Source organism: Geotrypetes seraphini, chromosome 19 (genome assembly GCF_902459505.1).
Source record: "Geotrypetes seraphini chromosome 19, aGeoSer1.1, whole genome shotgun sequence".
Taxonomy (NCBI): Eukaryota; Metazoa; Chordata; class Amphibia; order Gymnophiona; family Dermophiidae; genus Geotrypetes; species Geotrypetes seraphini.
Genome location: NC_047102.1, coordinates 10,259,226 through 10,273,202, shown reverse-complemented (window position 1 = coordinate 10,273,202; position 13,977 = coordinate 10,259,226). Strand labels below are relative to the sequence as shown.

The 13,977-nt window shown below is 43.1% G+C and overlaps 1 protein-coding gene across 1 annotated transcript in view; it reads right to left on the bottom strand.

Annotated features, from left to right (window-relative positions):
• Positions 1-13,977, bottom strand: part of HSD17B12 (hydroxysteroid 17-beta dehydrogenase 12) — a 71,967-nt gene that overhangs the window by 25,538 nt on the left and 32,452 nt on the right. The window contains exons 4-6 of the mRNA XM_033928370.1: positions 13,856-13,966; positions 11,429-11,493; positions 4,400-4,444 (exon numbers count right to left, since the gene is read on the bottom strand). Coding sequence (XP_033784261.1) covers positions 4,400-4,444; positions 11,429-11,493; positions 13,856-13,966 — 221 coding nt within the window. The remainder of the gene's footprint in view (positions 1-4,399; positions 4,445-11,428; positions 11,494-13,855; positions 13,967-13,977) is intronic.

The following is a 13,977-nucleotide window of genomic DNA, read 5'->3' as shown; positions in this document are numbered from 1 at the left end:
TCAGGGTTTGCCTCTCGTGCTCGGTGTCCTAAGTGCCAGTCCACCCCACCAGGCTTGCTTCACTTGTTCTGGTCATGTGACCGACTTCAGACCTTTGGTCCTTTGTTACATTGTATTTGCAGACTATATTGTGTAAGCAGATTCCTCTGCGGGCAGATGTTCTGCTCTTTTCTCAAGTTGTATCTTTGGGTTTGTCTAGAGGGGGAAATTTGTTGCTACAAAAAGCCTCCTTACTGGCTAGAAAATGTACCTTTTTGTTGTGGCACCACTATAGGTACCCATTATTACTACGTGGAGAAACGAAATATTCACATTATTAAAATTTGAATATCTGGATGTTCGCAGGGGTGGTCCAGGTCAATAGAGGAAATTCAGGAGAATCTGGGCTCCTGTTTGGGAGGGTCTATCCCATAGAGCTAGGAGTTCTCTTTTGAACTTTTGACACTGGAGTGCTGGGGTGGGGGGATTAGGGAGGGGAGGTTCGGATCTTTTAGGCCTCCGTGAAGGATTAACATGGATGTCTTTGCATTTTCTGCTGTTGTATGATGCATTGTTGTTGAGTTTGGTTTGTAATATATATTAAAAAAACTTTAAATAAAAATTTAAATATGAAAAAAAAATTTCCAAATTCATTCTCAAGTCCACAAGATCCAAGATTTACACTGGAGCAGAAATTTAAAGGTATTACAAGTCTAAACTAAGACATTGATGAAGAGTTAAATCAACTGACACCTGATTCTGGAGACTAATATTCTTTTTATGAACTCATATTTTGAACCCCCCCTCAAGGCGCTTCGAGGATATGAAAGCAGCCAGATGAGAGGGTTCAAGGAATACATATTTAGTAGATTGGTATCTTATTAAGCATTTACAGGGATATCTCAAGTAAATGTCCCTCCTATGAGAGTAGCTCCCAGTTTCAAAATCAAAAGTTGATATCTTCGTCTCTGTGTGTCTCGAGAGATATCAGGAAATATCTGTATTTTAAATACCAAAAATTATTTGTGTCTGTTTATGAAGAATAGTTTCATAATCCAAAAGTGTCACAGAGGCTACGGTTTAGCCACCTCTCTATCAGAGGCCTCCAGAAAGATTGAAATATCCAACTATCCTTCATTTTGATTAGGACTTTGCTGATTGTGTTGATTTTTTTATATGTAAATAATACACTTGAGAGAAAGGAGAAATTAAATCTTCCGATATTAATAAAACTTTCAAAAAATATTTTAACATTTCCCTTGGTATTATTGCAAACACCTGAGGGAAATTTAAGAATCGTAAATTATATGGGGGCCATTGACAAAGTATTGTACTGAATGAATAATAGGATTTATCTTCTTCTTTTTCTTGTCTTCTTTATGGCACAAATGGAGGGGGGGGTAGTGAAAATAATTTTACATAACATGTTATAATATGGTATACAATATGTATAAGGTGATTGGAAAGTACTTGAAGGGTGGGGGGTGGGAGAGGGGATAAAAAAAAATTTGTTCAGAATATTATGTAATAGATATAAAAGTGATATTGTGTATTCATTAGTTGTAACTCAATATTTTGTACACTTCATGTAAAATATGAAAATGAATAAAGAATTATAAAAAAAAAGAATCGGAAATTATTATTCGGAAATTGTTTCCAATGCTTCTATCTTTCTTATATTTGTATTATCTTTAATCATAGTCTCTTGAATTTGATGCATCTCAGCTAGGTCTTTTCCAGTCTTATCTATCCGAGTCTTTAAAGGATCTATTTCAACCTTTAATTCTTCATCTTGTCTATTCTTCTACCCAGATACTGAATTTGAGGGCATAAGGTCTTGCCCAAATTTGCTACTAAGTCCCAAAGTGAATCCAAGGTTACCTCAGAGGGTTTGTCAAAGGAACATGTCTGCATCTGCACACATTGAACACTCTCACCCTTTTGCCCCTTGTCCAACGAAGCACCTTCAGAGCTCTGCTCCTGCTCATAAGCCGGGAAATTTTAAATGTATTTGGAGCTGTCTGGCCTACATGTATGTTCCTTCATTTCTGCCTTTCCCAACACACTAAAAAGGAGAGCTATCTTATTCTTTGTGTCTGTAGAAATTTACTCTTTTCTTTAACGTCTGACCCTTCAGTCTACAATTTACTTGTACACTCTCCGATATCCTTAATCAAATGTCAATAAACTTGAAAATCAGATCTAAGCGGAATGTGCAAAGGCAGTCATATACTGTACCAAGTTAGTCCAGTGGAGAGGTGATGCCTTCAAGTTGTTTAGCTTTCCTTTTTTCCCCCACATGACAAGCACACTACATTAAAAGGTGGAAGACAACCTAACTCAACAGACATCAAGAGCACCCTGACCAACAAGTCTCCAATTCTCTTACCCTAAGTCTATGAGCAGAAACCATGGTCACCTGTTATTCCATAGCCATAAAAAGGGCTGCCAATTTTGTTCCTCCCTATGAGAACTGTTTTTTTCCTCCAGGGAGAGTGGTTGAGGAGAAAGGATGCAAGAAGGATAAGGAAGGGTTGTGTGATCAAGAGTATGAAGAATGGGGGTTTATATGAAAGAAGAACTGAGTAATGGTGGGAGGGGGTACTTCTTTTGGTTGCAAACCATATACCATTTACTCTGAACCGTTCAAATCTTTTTATGTCTTAGTGAGATACAAATTTCAAAACTTAATACTACACGTGGGGCTTCACTAATAACTTATACAGAGGCATTATCACTTCCTTTCTTCTGATAGTTATGACTTTCTCTCTACACAGTCCAGCATCCTTTTGGCTTTGGCCATCAGCCTGGCATATTATGCCACCTCAAGGATTCCTCTCCTGCTTCTCATCCCCCTATCATATACAGCTCCTTTGGATTCCTTCACAAGTGCATCATTCTGCACTTCTTCACCTTAATTTATTTGTCATTATTTTTATTTCAAATGAAAAACATTGGGTAGTAGGGAAATTATTCTGATATTTATATATCTATGAACGTACCACATTTTGTTGTACTTTACATTCATTTTAACTGCCAAACATTAGACAATTCTTCTATTTTTTTTGTAGATTTTACATGTTGTCTACTGCCTTCAGGGGGTTCACTGTGTGCAAATCTTCACATCATTCACAAAAATGCAAACATTTCCTTCTGCAATGTTGCTCACAAATATATTGAATAGAATTGGTCCCAGTACCACTCACCTTTCTTTCTTTCAAGTTTGATCTATGTACCATGAGCCTTTGCCAACCATTTCTGAATCAGTTTACCATCTTTCAACTCTCCCCCAAGTCACCCAGTTTTTTCATGAGCTTCTTATGAGAAACAATATTAAAGGCTTTGCTAAAATCTAAGTAGATAACATTCAGCATATGCCCTTGAACTAGGTCTTTGGTCACCCAGCCAAGGAAATCAGATGTGTTTGTCAAGATTTGCATTTGGTAAAGCCATTTTGCTTCAATTTTGTAAACTAATTAGAAGAAAGATAACAAGGGCACATTTGTGCACAACCTTTTGTTAGCCAAAAAAGCAACCAACGTGACTGCTGCCAGGAACAGAAAGATTTAATCAGATTTAGTGCATACCACCCTCTTACTCAACCACCACAAAACAGCTTTTTTCTAACTTAGGACCATCACTGCTGTGCCAGTTAACTTCTAAAGTAGCATTACAAAATTCAAGAAAGATCATCACTTACGCTGATGAAAAGACTAAAAATTAATTCAGAAGCAGGAAGCCAACAGCTAATATATCAAGATCTCAAAATAACTAGCTGTTTCAATTCAGGAAGCACTGTATGACCCCCACAACAAAAAATGTTAAGCAACAATGTAGGATAAAGCTTTTTCCACAAAGTAACATAGTAGATGATGACAAATAAAGAACCGAATGGTCCATCCAGTCTAGTCTGCCCAACCTGATTCAATTTAAATTTTTTTTAAATTTTTTCTTCTTAGTTATTTCTGGGCAAGAATCCAAAGCTCTGCCCGGTACTGTGCTTGGGTTCTAACTGCTGAAATCTCCGTCAAAGCTCACTCCAGCCCATCTATACCCTCCCAGCCATTGAAGCCCTCCCCAGCCCATCCTCAACCAAAAGGTCATACACAGACACATACCGAGCAAATCTGCCCAGTACTGGCCTTAGTTCTTCGATATTTACTCTTATTTTCTGATTCAAAATCCTCTCTGTTCAGAATCAGAAAATAATAGTATTATTGAATAGGAAGATTTCATGAACTGGAATTGCATAACAAAAGTAGAAACTGACTATCAGATCTCAGCCCACCGGCTACTCAGTAACCATCTACTCACATGCATATCACAGCAGGAAAGCTGATTATCTATTTAAAATGTATCAATATGTTGAAATCCTTGTGTTTTTAAAAGTGAAACGTTTTACTAAAAGGAGGCTACTCACCTTACAAACAGAGCTGATATTAATTTTTATCACTTTGTTCAGCATCTGTAAGGAGGAAACAAGAGCACCATCAAAAGTTTAAATGCTGACAAATGAGAGTTTTAGGCTTACATACACAAAATATGTTTGCAGAAAATAAAAAGGAAGGTAGTGGAAACACAAACAATGTACTTCAAGAAAACTTGGGTTAAGCAGAGATCCTTAGATACAAAGTATTGAAGGTGAATCTGGGATTTATATAATGCACCAGGCATTATAATGAGCAGATTGGATGTGTCTTGTGGTTCTTATCTGGAGTCATTCAACAGAAAATACTAAAGAGGTCATTTTAGGAGTATCCATAGCTTTTCAGTAATTTTGGTTACTCTGGCATGTTAGTTGGACCGAGCTTTGTTTTATCCCAGACCTGTCATCTGTGAACATATACGCCACAGTGATCCCTGATGCAGGCGTTCCTCAGATGCCGAAACACAGTGCTGTGTCGGGTCCACAGCTTCTGCTTGTGTCCTTTTCCGAAATAAACAAGTTGGTTTTACATCAGTGATCTTCAGTAGAGTGTTCATTGTCCATTCCCACTTCCTTTTATGCTGTTTTATACCCGTGGGTTCTCCGTCCTGTTGGACTTTTTGGTGTTGATTTCGGAAAAATACCATTTCTGCATATAGATGTGCTGGGATGCAGTGTTTGGGCAAGCTGGAAAAATGTATGTGGGACAACATGCATATATTACAAAATCTCTGCACTGGCTTTTGCACCTGCTCTTGAGGCATGCAAAAAAAAAAAAAAAAGCAAAAATACTTACCTGTAGCAGGTGTTATCTTAGGACATTAGGCATATACTCTCGCATGTGGGTGATATCATCCATAAAACCCAGTACGGACACTACCAAGTTTAAATTTTTGACAGCCATGCCCATACTGTACACATGCCGGTGCCTTCCTGCCCAACGTTGGCTCAAGGGGCAATCAGTTCAGTTTACAAAGTTAAGAAGCCAATTAAGGGAAATTGATGGCTTGTGAGAATATATGTCTGCTATCCTCGGAAAAGACCTGCTACAGATAAGTATAGTAGAACGCCGATTATCTGGACTACCCTTGACAGAGGGTAATCCAGATAATCAAAAATCCGGATAATTGGACGTTGATTTTTTCTCTTTTGTTTTAATATTCTTTATTCATTTTTCCATCTTACAACAAGTGTGTCAGAAAATAACAGTTAACTTATACAATATCACTTGAGTATCTACCATTATTAATTTCACAATTAAAAATAAAAATAAATCCTTCCTTCCCAACCCTATTATTACACATGCGATTATATATATACAGTGGTGCCTCACACAACGAACTTAATTGGTTCCAGGAGCAAGTTTGTTATGTGAAACGTTCGTTATGTGAAACGCGTTTTCCCATAGGAATACATGTAAAAAAAAATAATTCGTTCTGCAGCATAAAATATGCTAAGATGACATAAAAAAAGATAAATTTTTGGTTATTATTTTTATTTAGATACATCTAAAAACATAATTGTTTTTTAAAACAACACACATTTTTTAAATTTAAAGACAGACTAAGTAGAGTCTAATTTTACAGTGAGAGAGGGCAGAGTCTCAGCGGCAAAAACTGGGACTTAACTGTTCATTTTTTTTTTTTTCTACCGTGTTTCCCCGATGATAAGGCAGGGCCATCAAATAAGACAGCCCCCCCTTTTTAGAAAAAAAGGTAAAATAAGGCACCCCCCCGCAAATAAGCCACCCACCGATACCTGCGCTTACCCGAATCGGGTGGTACGGTGGGTGACTCCGTGTGGTCCCTGGCACCCCCGACACGATCGGGGCAAGAGGGAGCTCAAGCCCTCTTGCCCCCCCGACTCCCCGACACGATCGGGGCAAGAGGGAGCCCAAGCCCTCTTGCCCCCCGACTCCCCGACACGATCGGGGCAAGAGGGAGCCCAAGCCCTCTTGCCCACCCGACTCCCCGACACGATCGGGGCAAGAGGGAGCCCAAGCCCTCTTGCCCCCCCCCGACTCCCCGACACGATCGGGGCAAGAGGGAGCCCAAGCCCTCTTGCCCCCCGACTCCCCGACACGATCGGGGCAAGAGGGAGCCCAAGCCCTCTTGCCCCCCCCCGACTCCCCGACACGATCGGGGCAAGAGGGAGCCCAAGCCCTCTTGCCCCGCCGATTCCCCAACTCCCCGACAATATCGGGCCAGGAGGGAGCCCAAGTCCTCCTGGCCACGGCGACCCCCTAACCCCACCCTGCACTACCTTACGGGCAGGAGGGATCCCAGGCCCTCCTGCCCTCGACGCAAACCCCCCCCCCCCCCACCGACCGCCCCCCCCCAAGAACCTCCGACCGCCCCCCAGCCGACCCGCGACCCCCCCTGGCCGACCCCCACGACACCCCCAACCCCCTTCCCCGTACCTTTCTGTAGTTGGCCGGACAGACGGGAGCCAAACCCGCCTGTCCGGCAGGCAGCCAACGACGGAATGAGGCCGGATTGGCCCATCCGTCCCAAAGCTCCGCCTACTGGTGGGGCCTAAGGCGCCTGGGCCAATCAGAATAGGCCCGGGAGCCTTAGGTCCCTCCTGGGGGCAGGGCCTGAGGCACATGGTCGGGTTGGGCCCATGTGCCTCAGGCCCCGCCCCCAGGAGGGACCTAAGGCTCCCGGGCCTATTCTGATTGGCCCAGGCGCCTTAGGCCCCACCAGTAGGCGGAGCTTTGGGACGGATGGGCCAATCCGGCCTCATTCCGTCGTTGGCTGCCTGCCGGACAGGCGGGTTTGGCTCCCGTCTGTCCGGCCAACTACAGAAAGGTACGGGGAAGGGGGTTGGGGGTGTCGTGGGGGTCGGCCAGGGGGGTCGCGGGTCGGCTGGGGGGCGGTCGGAGGTTCTTGGGGGGGGCGGTCGTTGGGGGGAGGGGGGTTTGCGTCGAGGGCAGGAGGGCCTGGGATCCCTCCTGCCCGTAATGTAGTGCAGGGTGGGGTTAGGGGGTCGCCGTAGCCAGGAGGACTTGGGCTCCCTCCTGGCCCGATCGTGTCGGGGAGTCGGGGGGGCAAGAGGGCTTGAGCTCCCTCTTGCCCCGATCGTGTCGGGGAGTCGGGGGGGCAAGAGGGCTTGGGCTCCCTCTTGCCCCGATCGTGTCGGGGAGTCGGGGGGGCAAGAGGGCTTGAGCTCCCTCTTGCCCCGATCGTGTCGGGGAGTCGGGGGGGCAAGAGGGCTTGGGCTCCCTCTTGCCCCGATCGTGTCGGGGAGTCGGGGGGGGGCAAGAGGGCTTGAGCTCCCTCTTGCCCCGATCGTGTCGGGGAGTCGGGGGGGCAAGAGGGCTTGGGCTCCCTCTTGCCCCGATCGTGTCGGGGAGTCGGGGGGGGCAAGAGGGAGCCAGGCGGAGAGAGGGCAGTTAAGCGCAGTGCCTGCGCGGAAGGATGCAGCTCGGGCGACTTCGTTGTGTGAAACGAAGTTCGTTGTACGAATCAAGACATAAAGTTCGTTGTGCGCAGCGTTCGCTGTGCGAGGCGTCCGTTATGCGAGGCACCACTGTATATTATTTTCTATTAATCCAACCCATCAATATATAATTAAACTTCCTCCCACCCCCCATCCCTGTACGATTATACCAACTGGGGAAAAATAATATTTTATTCATTACAATACTCTATTAATGGTCTCCAAACCTCCTGAAAGTTATTAACATTTCCTTTCTGCAACGCTAACGTTCTTTCCATCTTACACATATGACACAGTGAATTCCACCAAAAACTGTAATTTAATCTATTCCAGTTTTTCCAATTAAATGTAATCTGCTGAATGGCAACTCCTGTCATAAGTAATACCTTATTATTCTTTGCAGAAATTTGACTTTTCTTCCTCATTGACATTCCAAATAAAATAGTATCATAGGATAAAGCCACAGGATTTTCTAACAAAACAATTTTATTTGGCCCCAAATCGATCTCCAAAAAGCCAAAATGAATGGACAGTAGAATAATAAATGATCTAAAGTCCCTGCTTCGAGATGACAATGCCAACATTTATTTGACTTAGAGCTATCTAACTTTTGTAAACGAACAGGGGTCCAGAAAGCTCAGTGCAACAGAAAAAACCAAGTTTGTCTCATAGATGCTGACATTGTATAACTCATCATCCTCCAAGACCAAATTTGTGGCCATTGTATTTAACAAAAAAAATATCTTCAGCGCTTCCCCCCTCCCCCCCCCCCCGAAAAGGCAGCATTCTTCCTCCCTCCTGAACAAGCACCATCAACCCCTTCCCGGACCCACAGGAAAGACCCCAGGCCTACCTTGTTTCCCAGGTGGTCTAGCAGCCGGAGAGATCCTATTCGCTCTTGCCCATGCTCTGTCAGCAATGAAAATAGCTGCCGAGGCTTCCAGGGGCTGAAGTCTCGGCAGCTATTCTCGTCACCAACATAGCATGGGTAGGAGCGAATAGGATCATTCCTGCCCCAGCGCTGCCGCTAGACCACCAGGTAAACAAGATAGGCCTGGGGTCTTTTTTGTGGGTCTGGAAGGGAGTTGGTGGTGCCTGTTCAGGGAAGAAGGGGAAATGCTGCCTTTTCTTGGAGAAGGAGTGCATTAAAGGTATTTTTTTAATTAAAAACAAAAGAAAAAAATTAGGGGCATGCTGATGGTGGGGGAAAGTCTCACGGTTTGGGGGGAGGGGGTTTCTGAGCTGGGCTGATGGCAGAAGCAGAGAAGGAGCACTAGAGAAAGGGAGAGTGATAGGAATACTTCAGGGGGAACTCAAATATAAACTGAGACACCTAGAAGCAAATCTGGATAATTGGAGTTCGGGTACTTGGCATTTCACTCTATCTTTGCTTTATCTGAGGATAGGCAGGCATTATATACGTGCTTAGACTACTGCAACTCGCTACTCTCGGGCCTTCCATTTAGCCATCTCGGTCCCCTCCAATCTGTCCAGAATTTGGCTGCACGTCTCATATTCCGGAAGACCCACTTTACTCATGTTACTCATCTCCTAAATTCACTTCATTGGCTTCCCATCTGTTTCAGACTACAATTCAAACTCCTCTTACTTACCTACAAATGCCCTCACTTTCTCTCTTCACTTATCTCCCCCTATGATCCCACCCGTGAGCTCTGCTCAGCTGTTAAGTCCCTCCTTTCTGTGCCCTTCTCTTTGGCTGCCAATTCAACTCCGCCCCTTCTGCCTTGCTGCGCCACATGCTTGGAACATAAGAATTGCCACTGCTGGGTCAGACCAGTGGTCCATCTTGCCCAGCAGTGCTCTAAATGAGTCCAGCCTTACCTGCGTACGTTCCAGTTTAGCAGGAACTTATCCAACTTTGTCTTGAATCCCTGGAGGGTATTTTCCCCTATAACAGACTCCGTAATAGCGTTCCAGTTGTTTACCACTCTCCGGGTGAAGAAGAACTTCCTTATGTTTGTACGGAATCTATCCCCTTTCAGCTTTAGGGAGTGCCCTCTCATTCTCCCTAACTTGTGACTTTTGGAAGTTGACAGCAAACACTAGAAGCTCAAGGAGACTAACTATTAAGTTGATAACATACTGAGCAGCTTGCAATAATGAAGCCTTGGTCAACCAAGCTACCTGAATCCCTACAGTGGGCTCTTGTCTCTGGTAGTGTTCAAGGCCCAGTTAAAAGCCCACCTCTTTGAGAGCGCTTTCAACTCCTAACTCCTCTCACTTTAGGTTCTGCATCCCCAACCCTTTATGCCATGTCTGTCCAAATTAGATGTAAGCTCTTCCGAGCAAGGACAGTCTATAACTGTCAAAATGTACAGTGTTGCATAAGCCTTTCAGCACTATATGATAAGTAGGAGGAGGAGGGAGGCAGATGCTGATGGAAGTTGAGAGATGAGGGAGGCAGATGCTGGAGAGAGAGGGGGGTCAGTCAGGTACTGATGGAATAGGGGGAGAAAAGAGGAACAGATGCTGGATGGAACTGAGGTGAGGGGACCAACACTGGATGAAAGGAGGGGATAAAGAAAAAGGGCAGATGGGAGAAGAGGATATAGTTAGTGAGATACCGGGGAAATAAAAGGAAGTGAAATAGGAGAGCTGGGGTAAGTGAAAGAGGTGGCAAGCTAGAGGTAGACACAGTGAAGAGGGAAATTAAGGACTAGATGGTAACAAAGAATTTAATCTAGACAGATGCAGAAAATAAAGAAAGCTGAAAGGTAAAAGACAACCCTCCCCTCCTCCACAGACAGACAGGAAATCTTGGCAAGAGTTAAAAGAAAAAGAGGAAAGCAGAAACCGGAGACTGGGAGCAACACAACTGAAAATAAGCAAAGGTAGAAAAAAGAATTTTATTTTCCATTTAAGATAAATTTGTGTACAGCTGTGTTAAGAAACATTAATAATTAAAAAATAGAAAATAAAAAAAAATAGAAACAGGACTAATGGAAATCTTTTTATTGGGCTAATTTTAATATCTTTTCAACAAACTTTCAGAGATCAAAACCTTCTTCCTCAGGTCAGAACAGGATACCATAAAAGCCTGACTCGAGAAAGGGGGTTTTGGCCTTTGAAATCTAATTGAAAATATATTTCATTCAATAAAATGGCATCATATTTTCCATTTTTTATATTTGTAGTGATTGGAATATATAAGTTTTTGAAATTTATATCTGCAATCTTTATATATTGCACTGTATGGGTCTGTTTTCTTGGGGATTCCGTTTAATTTTTGTTTCTATTTTTAGTTTGTGGTTACCTAGTCTTAGTTGATTTTTTGATACGAAGGTACATTAGGGCCTTAATGCACGGAACAACGCTAGCCGCTACCGCCTCCTCTTGAGCAGGCGGTAGTTTTTTGGCTAGCGTGCGCACACCTTCGTAAAAGGAGCCCTTTGTTTCACCCCCAAATACTTTTGATACAAATTGATTTATTGAAAACTGTCCTCGGAATGGGGAAACAGTTTTAAATTTCACCAAATGTGTTTCTGAAAACTTCTCCCACTTCATATGCCACATTTAGAGAGTATAAAAGTTAACTGTAAATGTAAACATTTTCCTACTCACATTGTCCAGGTCTGGAATGTCAAGGAAATATTCCGGATATTCATAAGATGTGCCCACATTATTCACTGAAACACAGTCAAACAGAACAGTTTTACAGGAGAGAAAAATATACAAGCCAAACCACACCCCTTCTATAAAACAAACAGTGCATCTCTAATAAGTGGATTTCAATTCTTCTGACTGCCCCACCAGCCTGACCACCATGGCTGAAGACCTACGTCACCAGTGCCCACGTTGCGCAAACACCTGGCAGAGGAATGCAGTCTGGCTCCGATCCTGGTCACATCTCCACGGAACCACTCAGCCTGCACTTCGCTCAACCAGCGGATGAACCTGGGACGAGCTAGCTCCAAAAGGAATGATCCTGGAGCCCTGATCTGATGTGCAGGCTGTCCAGGGGGCTTACTGCCGAGCAGGAACTCCCCCCCCCCAAAGCAGACTTTCTCCAACAGTCTGCGATCTACTGCAGTCAAGGATGTCCCTGCAGGGAACCTCTGCAGCACAAGGACAAAAACCGTGACCCAAAATTACTGAAAGGTTCTGAAACATCACAAAATGAAACACAAGCAGAAAAGATAAGCTCCTACAACCTGGCTTTTAGGAAAGAAGACTGCAGGGAACAGAAGCATGCACAGTGATGATGTATGAGGGAGGGGGTAAAAGCTTCAAACGTTTTGAGGCTTCCTTCAGATCCCTGGTGGGAGGAGGGAAATAACTCGCTGGTTGAAGATTAAAGTGGGATTGCACAAGAATTAAAAAGATATACATAAGCGAGAATATTAGCTGGCTTTTTTTTATATGAAATAAACACTCAAAAGCACGGAAGTCGCATTCATTCAACAGATTTATTGTTTTTGGATGCTTGTGACTGCATTTTAAGGACCCCTGAAGAAGGCAACATAAAGCCGAAACATGGCCCATGTAGGGTCTGGTCATCATTAACGCCGTACAACCATTTGTTTTTAGTATATTGTGACATTTTATTTGTGTCATACATCAATAAACTTTACTATTTTTTAAACTCTTGGAAGTCCAGGATCTGGTTCCACATTTGTTTTTCTGTGCTTGGTCGGACCGTCCTGGTGAGGTAGACCATTCCACAGTTTTTCTGCATTCTAAGGTAGAGTATGTCAAAGAGACTAAGAATAGGAAGCACATATCACTACTGAAGAGATGAGTGCATTTCGGTTTGCCTGGTAACAAGTAGTGATTACAATGCAGGGAAACACTCCCTAAGGACAGTAGGTGGCAGCAACAGACAGCACGCAGTCCGTTTGCTACATGCAAGACATTTCGTGCAAAATCTGCTGAACACACCTGGTTTGTGAAACGCCTGAATATCTACAGAAAAATGAATTAATAGAAAATAGAGTAAGCTCTTATTGCAGAAAATAAACATTTAACTAAAAAGATGGTTTATTCCTTGTTGTATTTAAAATGTTTTAGAGCTAACTAAACTCTTTAATGCTACATGAATTATCCATTTATCCACAGGGGGTAATTTTATAAGCTTTTTTCACAAAGCATGTTTTATTTGTGGAAAAAGGGCTCCTGTAAAGCTGCATGGCTAGTTATGCACCATGATAGCACATACGTGTAAGGATTCCCAGGGGATAGTTAAGGCAGAGTTTTGACATATGCACACAATTTATAAAAGTACACACACACAATGCATAACAATAATGATAGGAAATGTAAATTTGTGTGGCAGAATTTGCCTATTTTATAAAGATACCCAAGTGCTTTTTTGGAACTCCCTTTATAAAGTCACTCATGAGGAGCTAAAGCGCAACATAAAGATTCAGCAACACAGTGTTCCATTACAAGACAGGTATAGCACAGGAACAGCAGTGACAGCTTCCTTTACAAATGTACTTCCACCACCTCAGATAAAATACTAGCAGCTGCAGTGTAATTGACTGGTATAAAGTGCCTACCCACAAACCAGGTACAAAATTGGCAGCAGCAATGCATGTTTTGGTATTTGTTGCCGGAGAATGTGGTAAAAGCAGTTACTGTAGCTTAGCAGGGTTTAAAAAAAAAAAAAATAAAGGTTTCGATAATTTCCTAAAACAGAAGTCCATAAGCCATTATTAAGATGAACTTTGGGAAATCCACTGCTTATTCCTAGAATAAGCAGCATAAAATCTGTTTACTCCTTTGAATCTTGCCTGGCTATTTTGTAACCAGGGTTGGCCACTGTTGGAAACAGGATACTGGGCCTAATGGACCTTCAGCCTGTCCCGGTATAGCAACTCTTATGTTAAATTCCCCACCAGAAAACAAACACAGGATGGGAATGATATCTACGTAAGATTCTTATACATTCCCTCACTGGAGAATAGCAAACTTTTCTCTACCAGACAAATGATACTTCCCAGTCCTTGAGATGAAAGTCAGACACACTGTAACATAAATAGGACAAACCTAGAACACCAATCTCCAGGCCCTCCAATCCTCCTTTAATTATCTTGTAGATATGATCATCATCTCCAAAGTCAGCTTTAATTGTCTTGGTGTCTACGTTGAATTTCTCCTCTGAAAAAAAG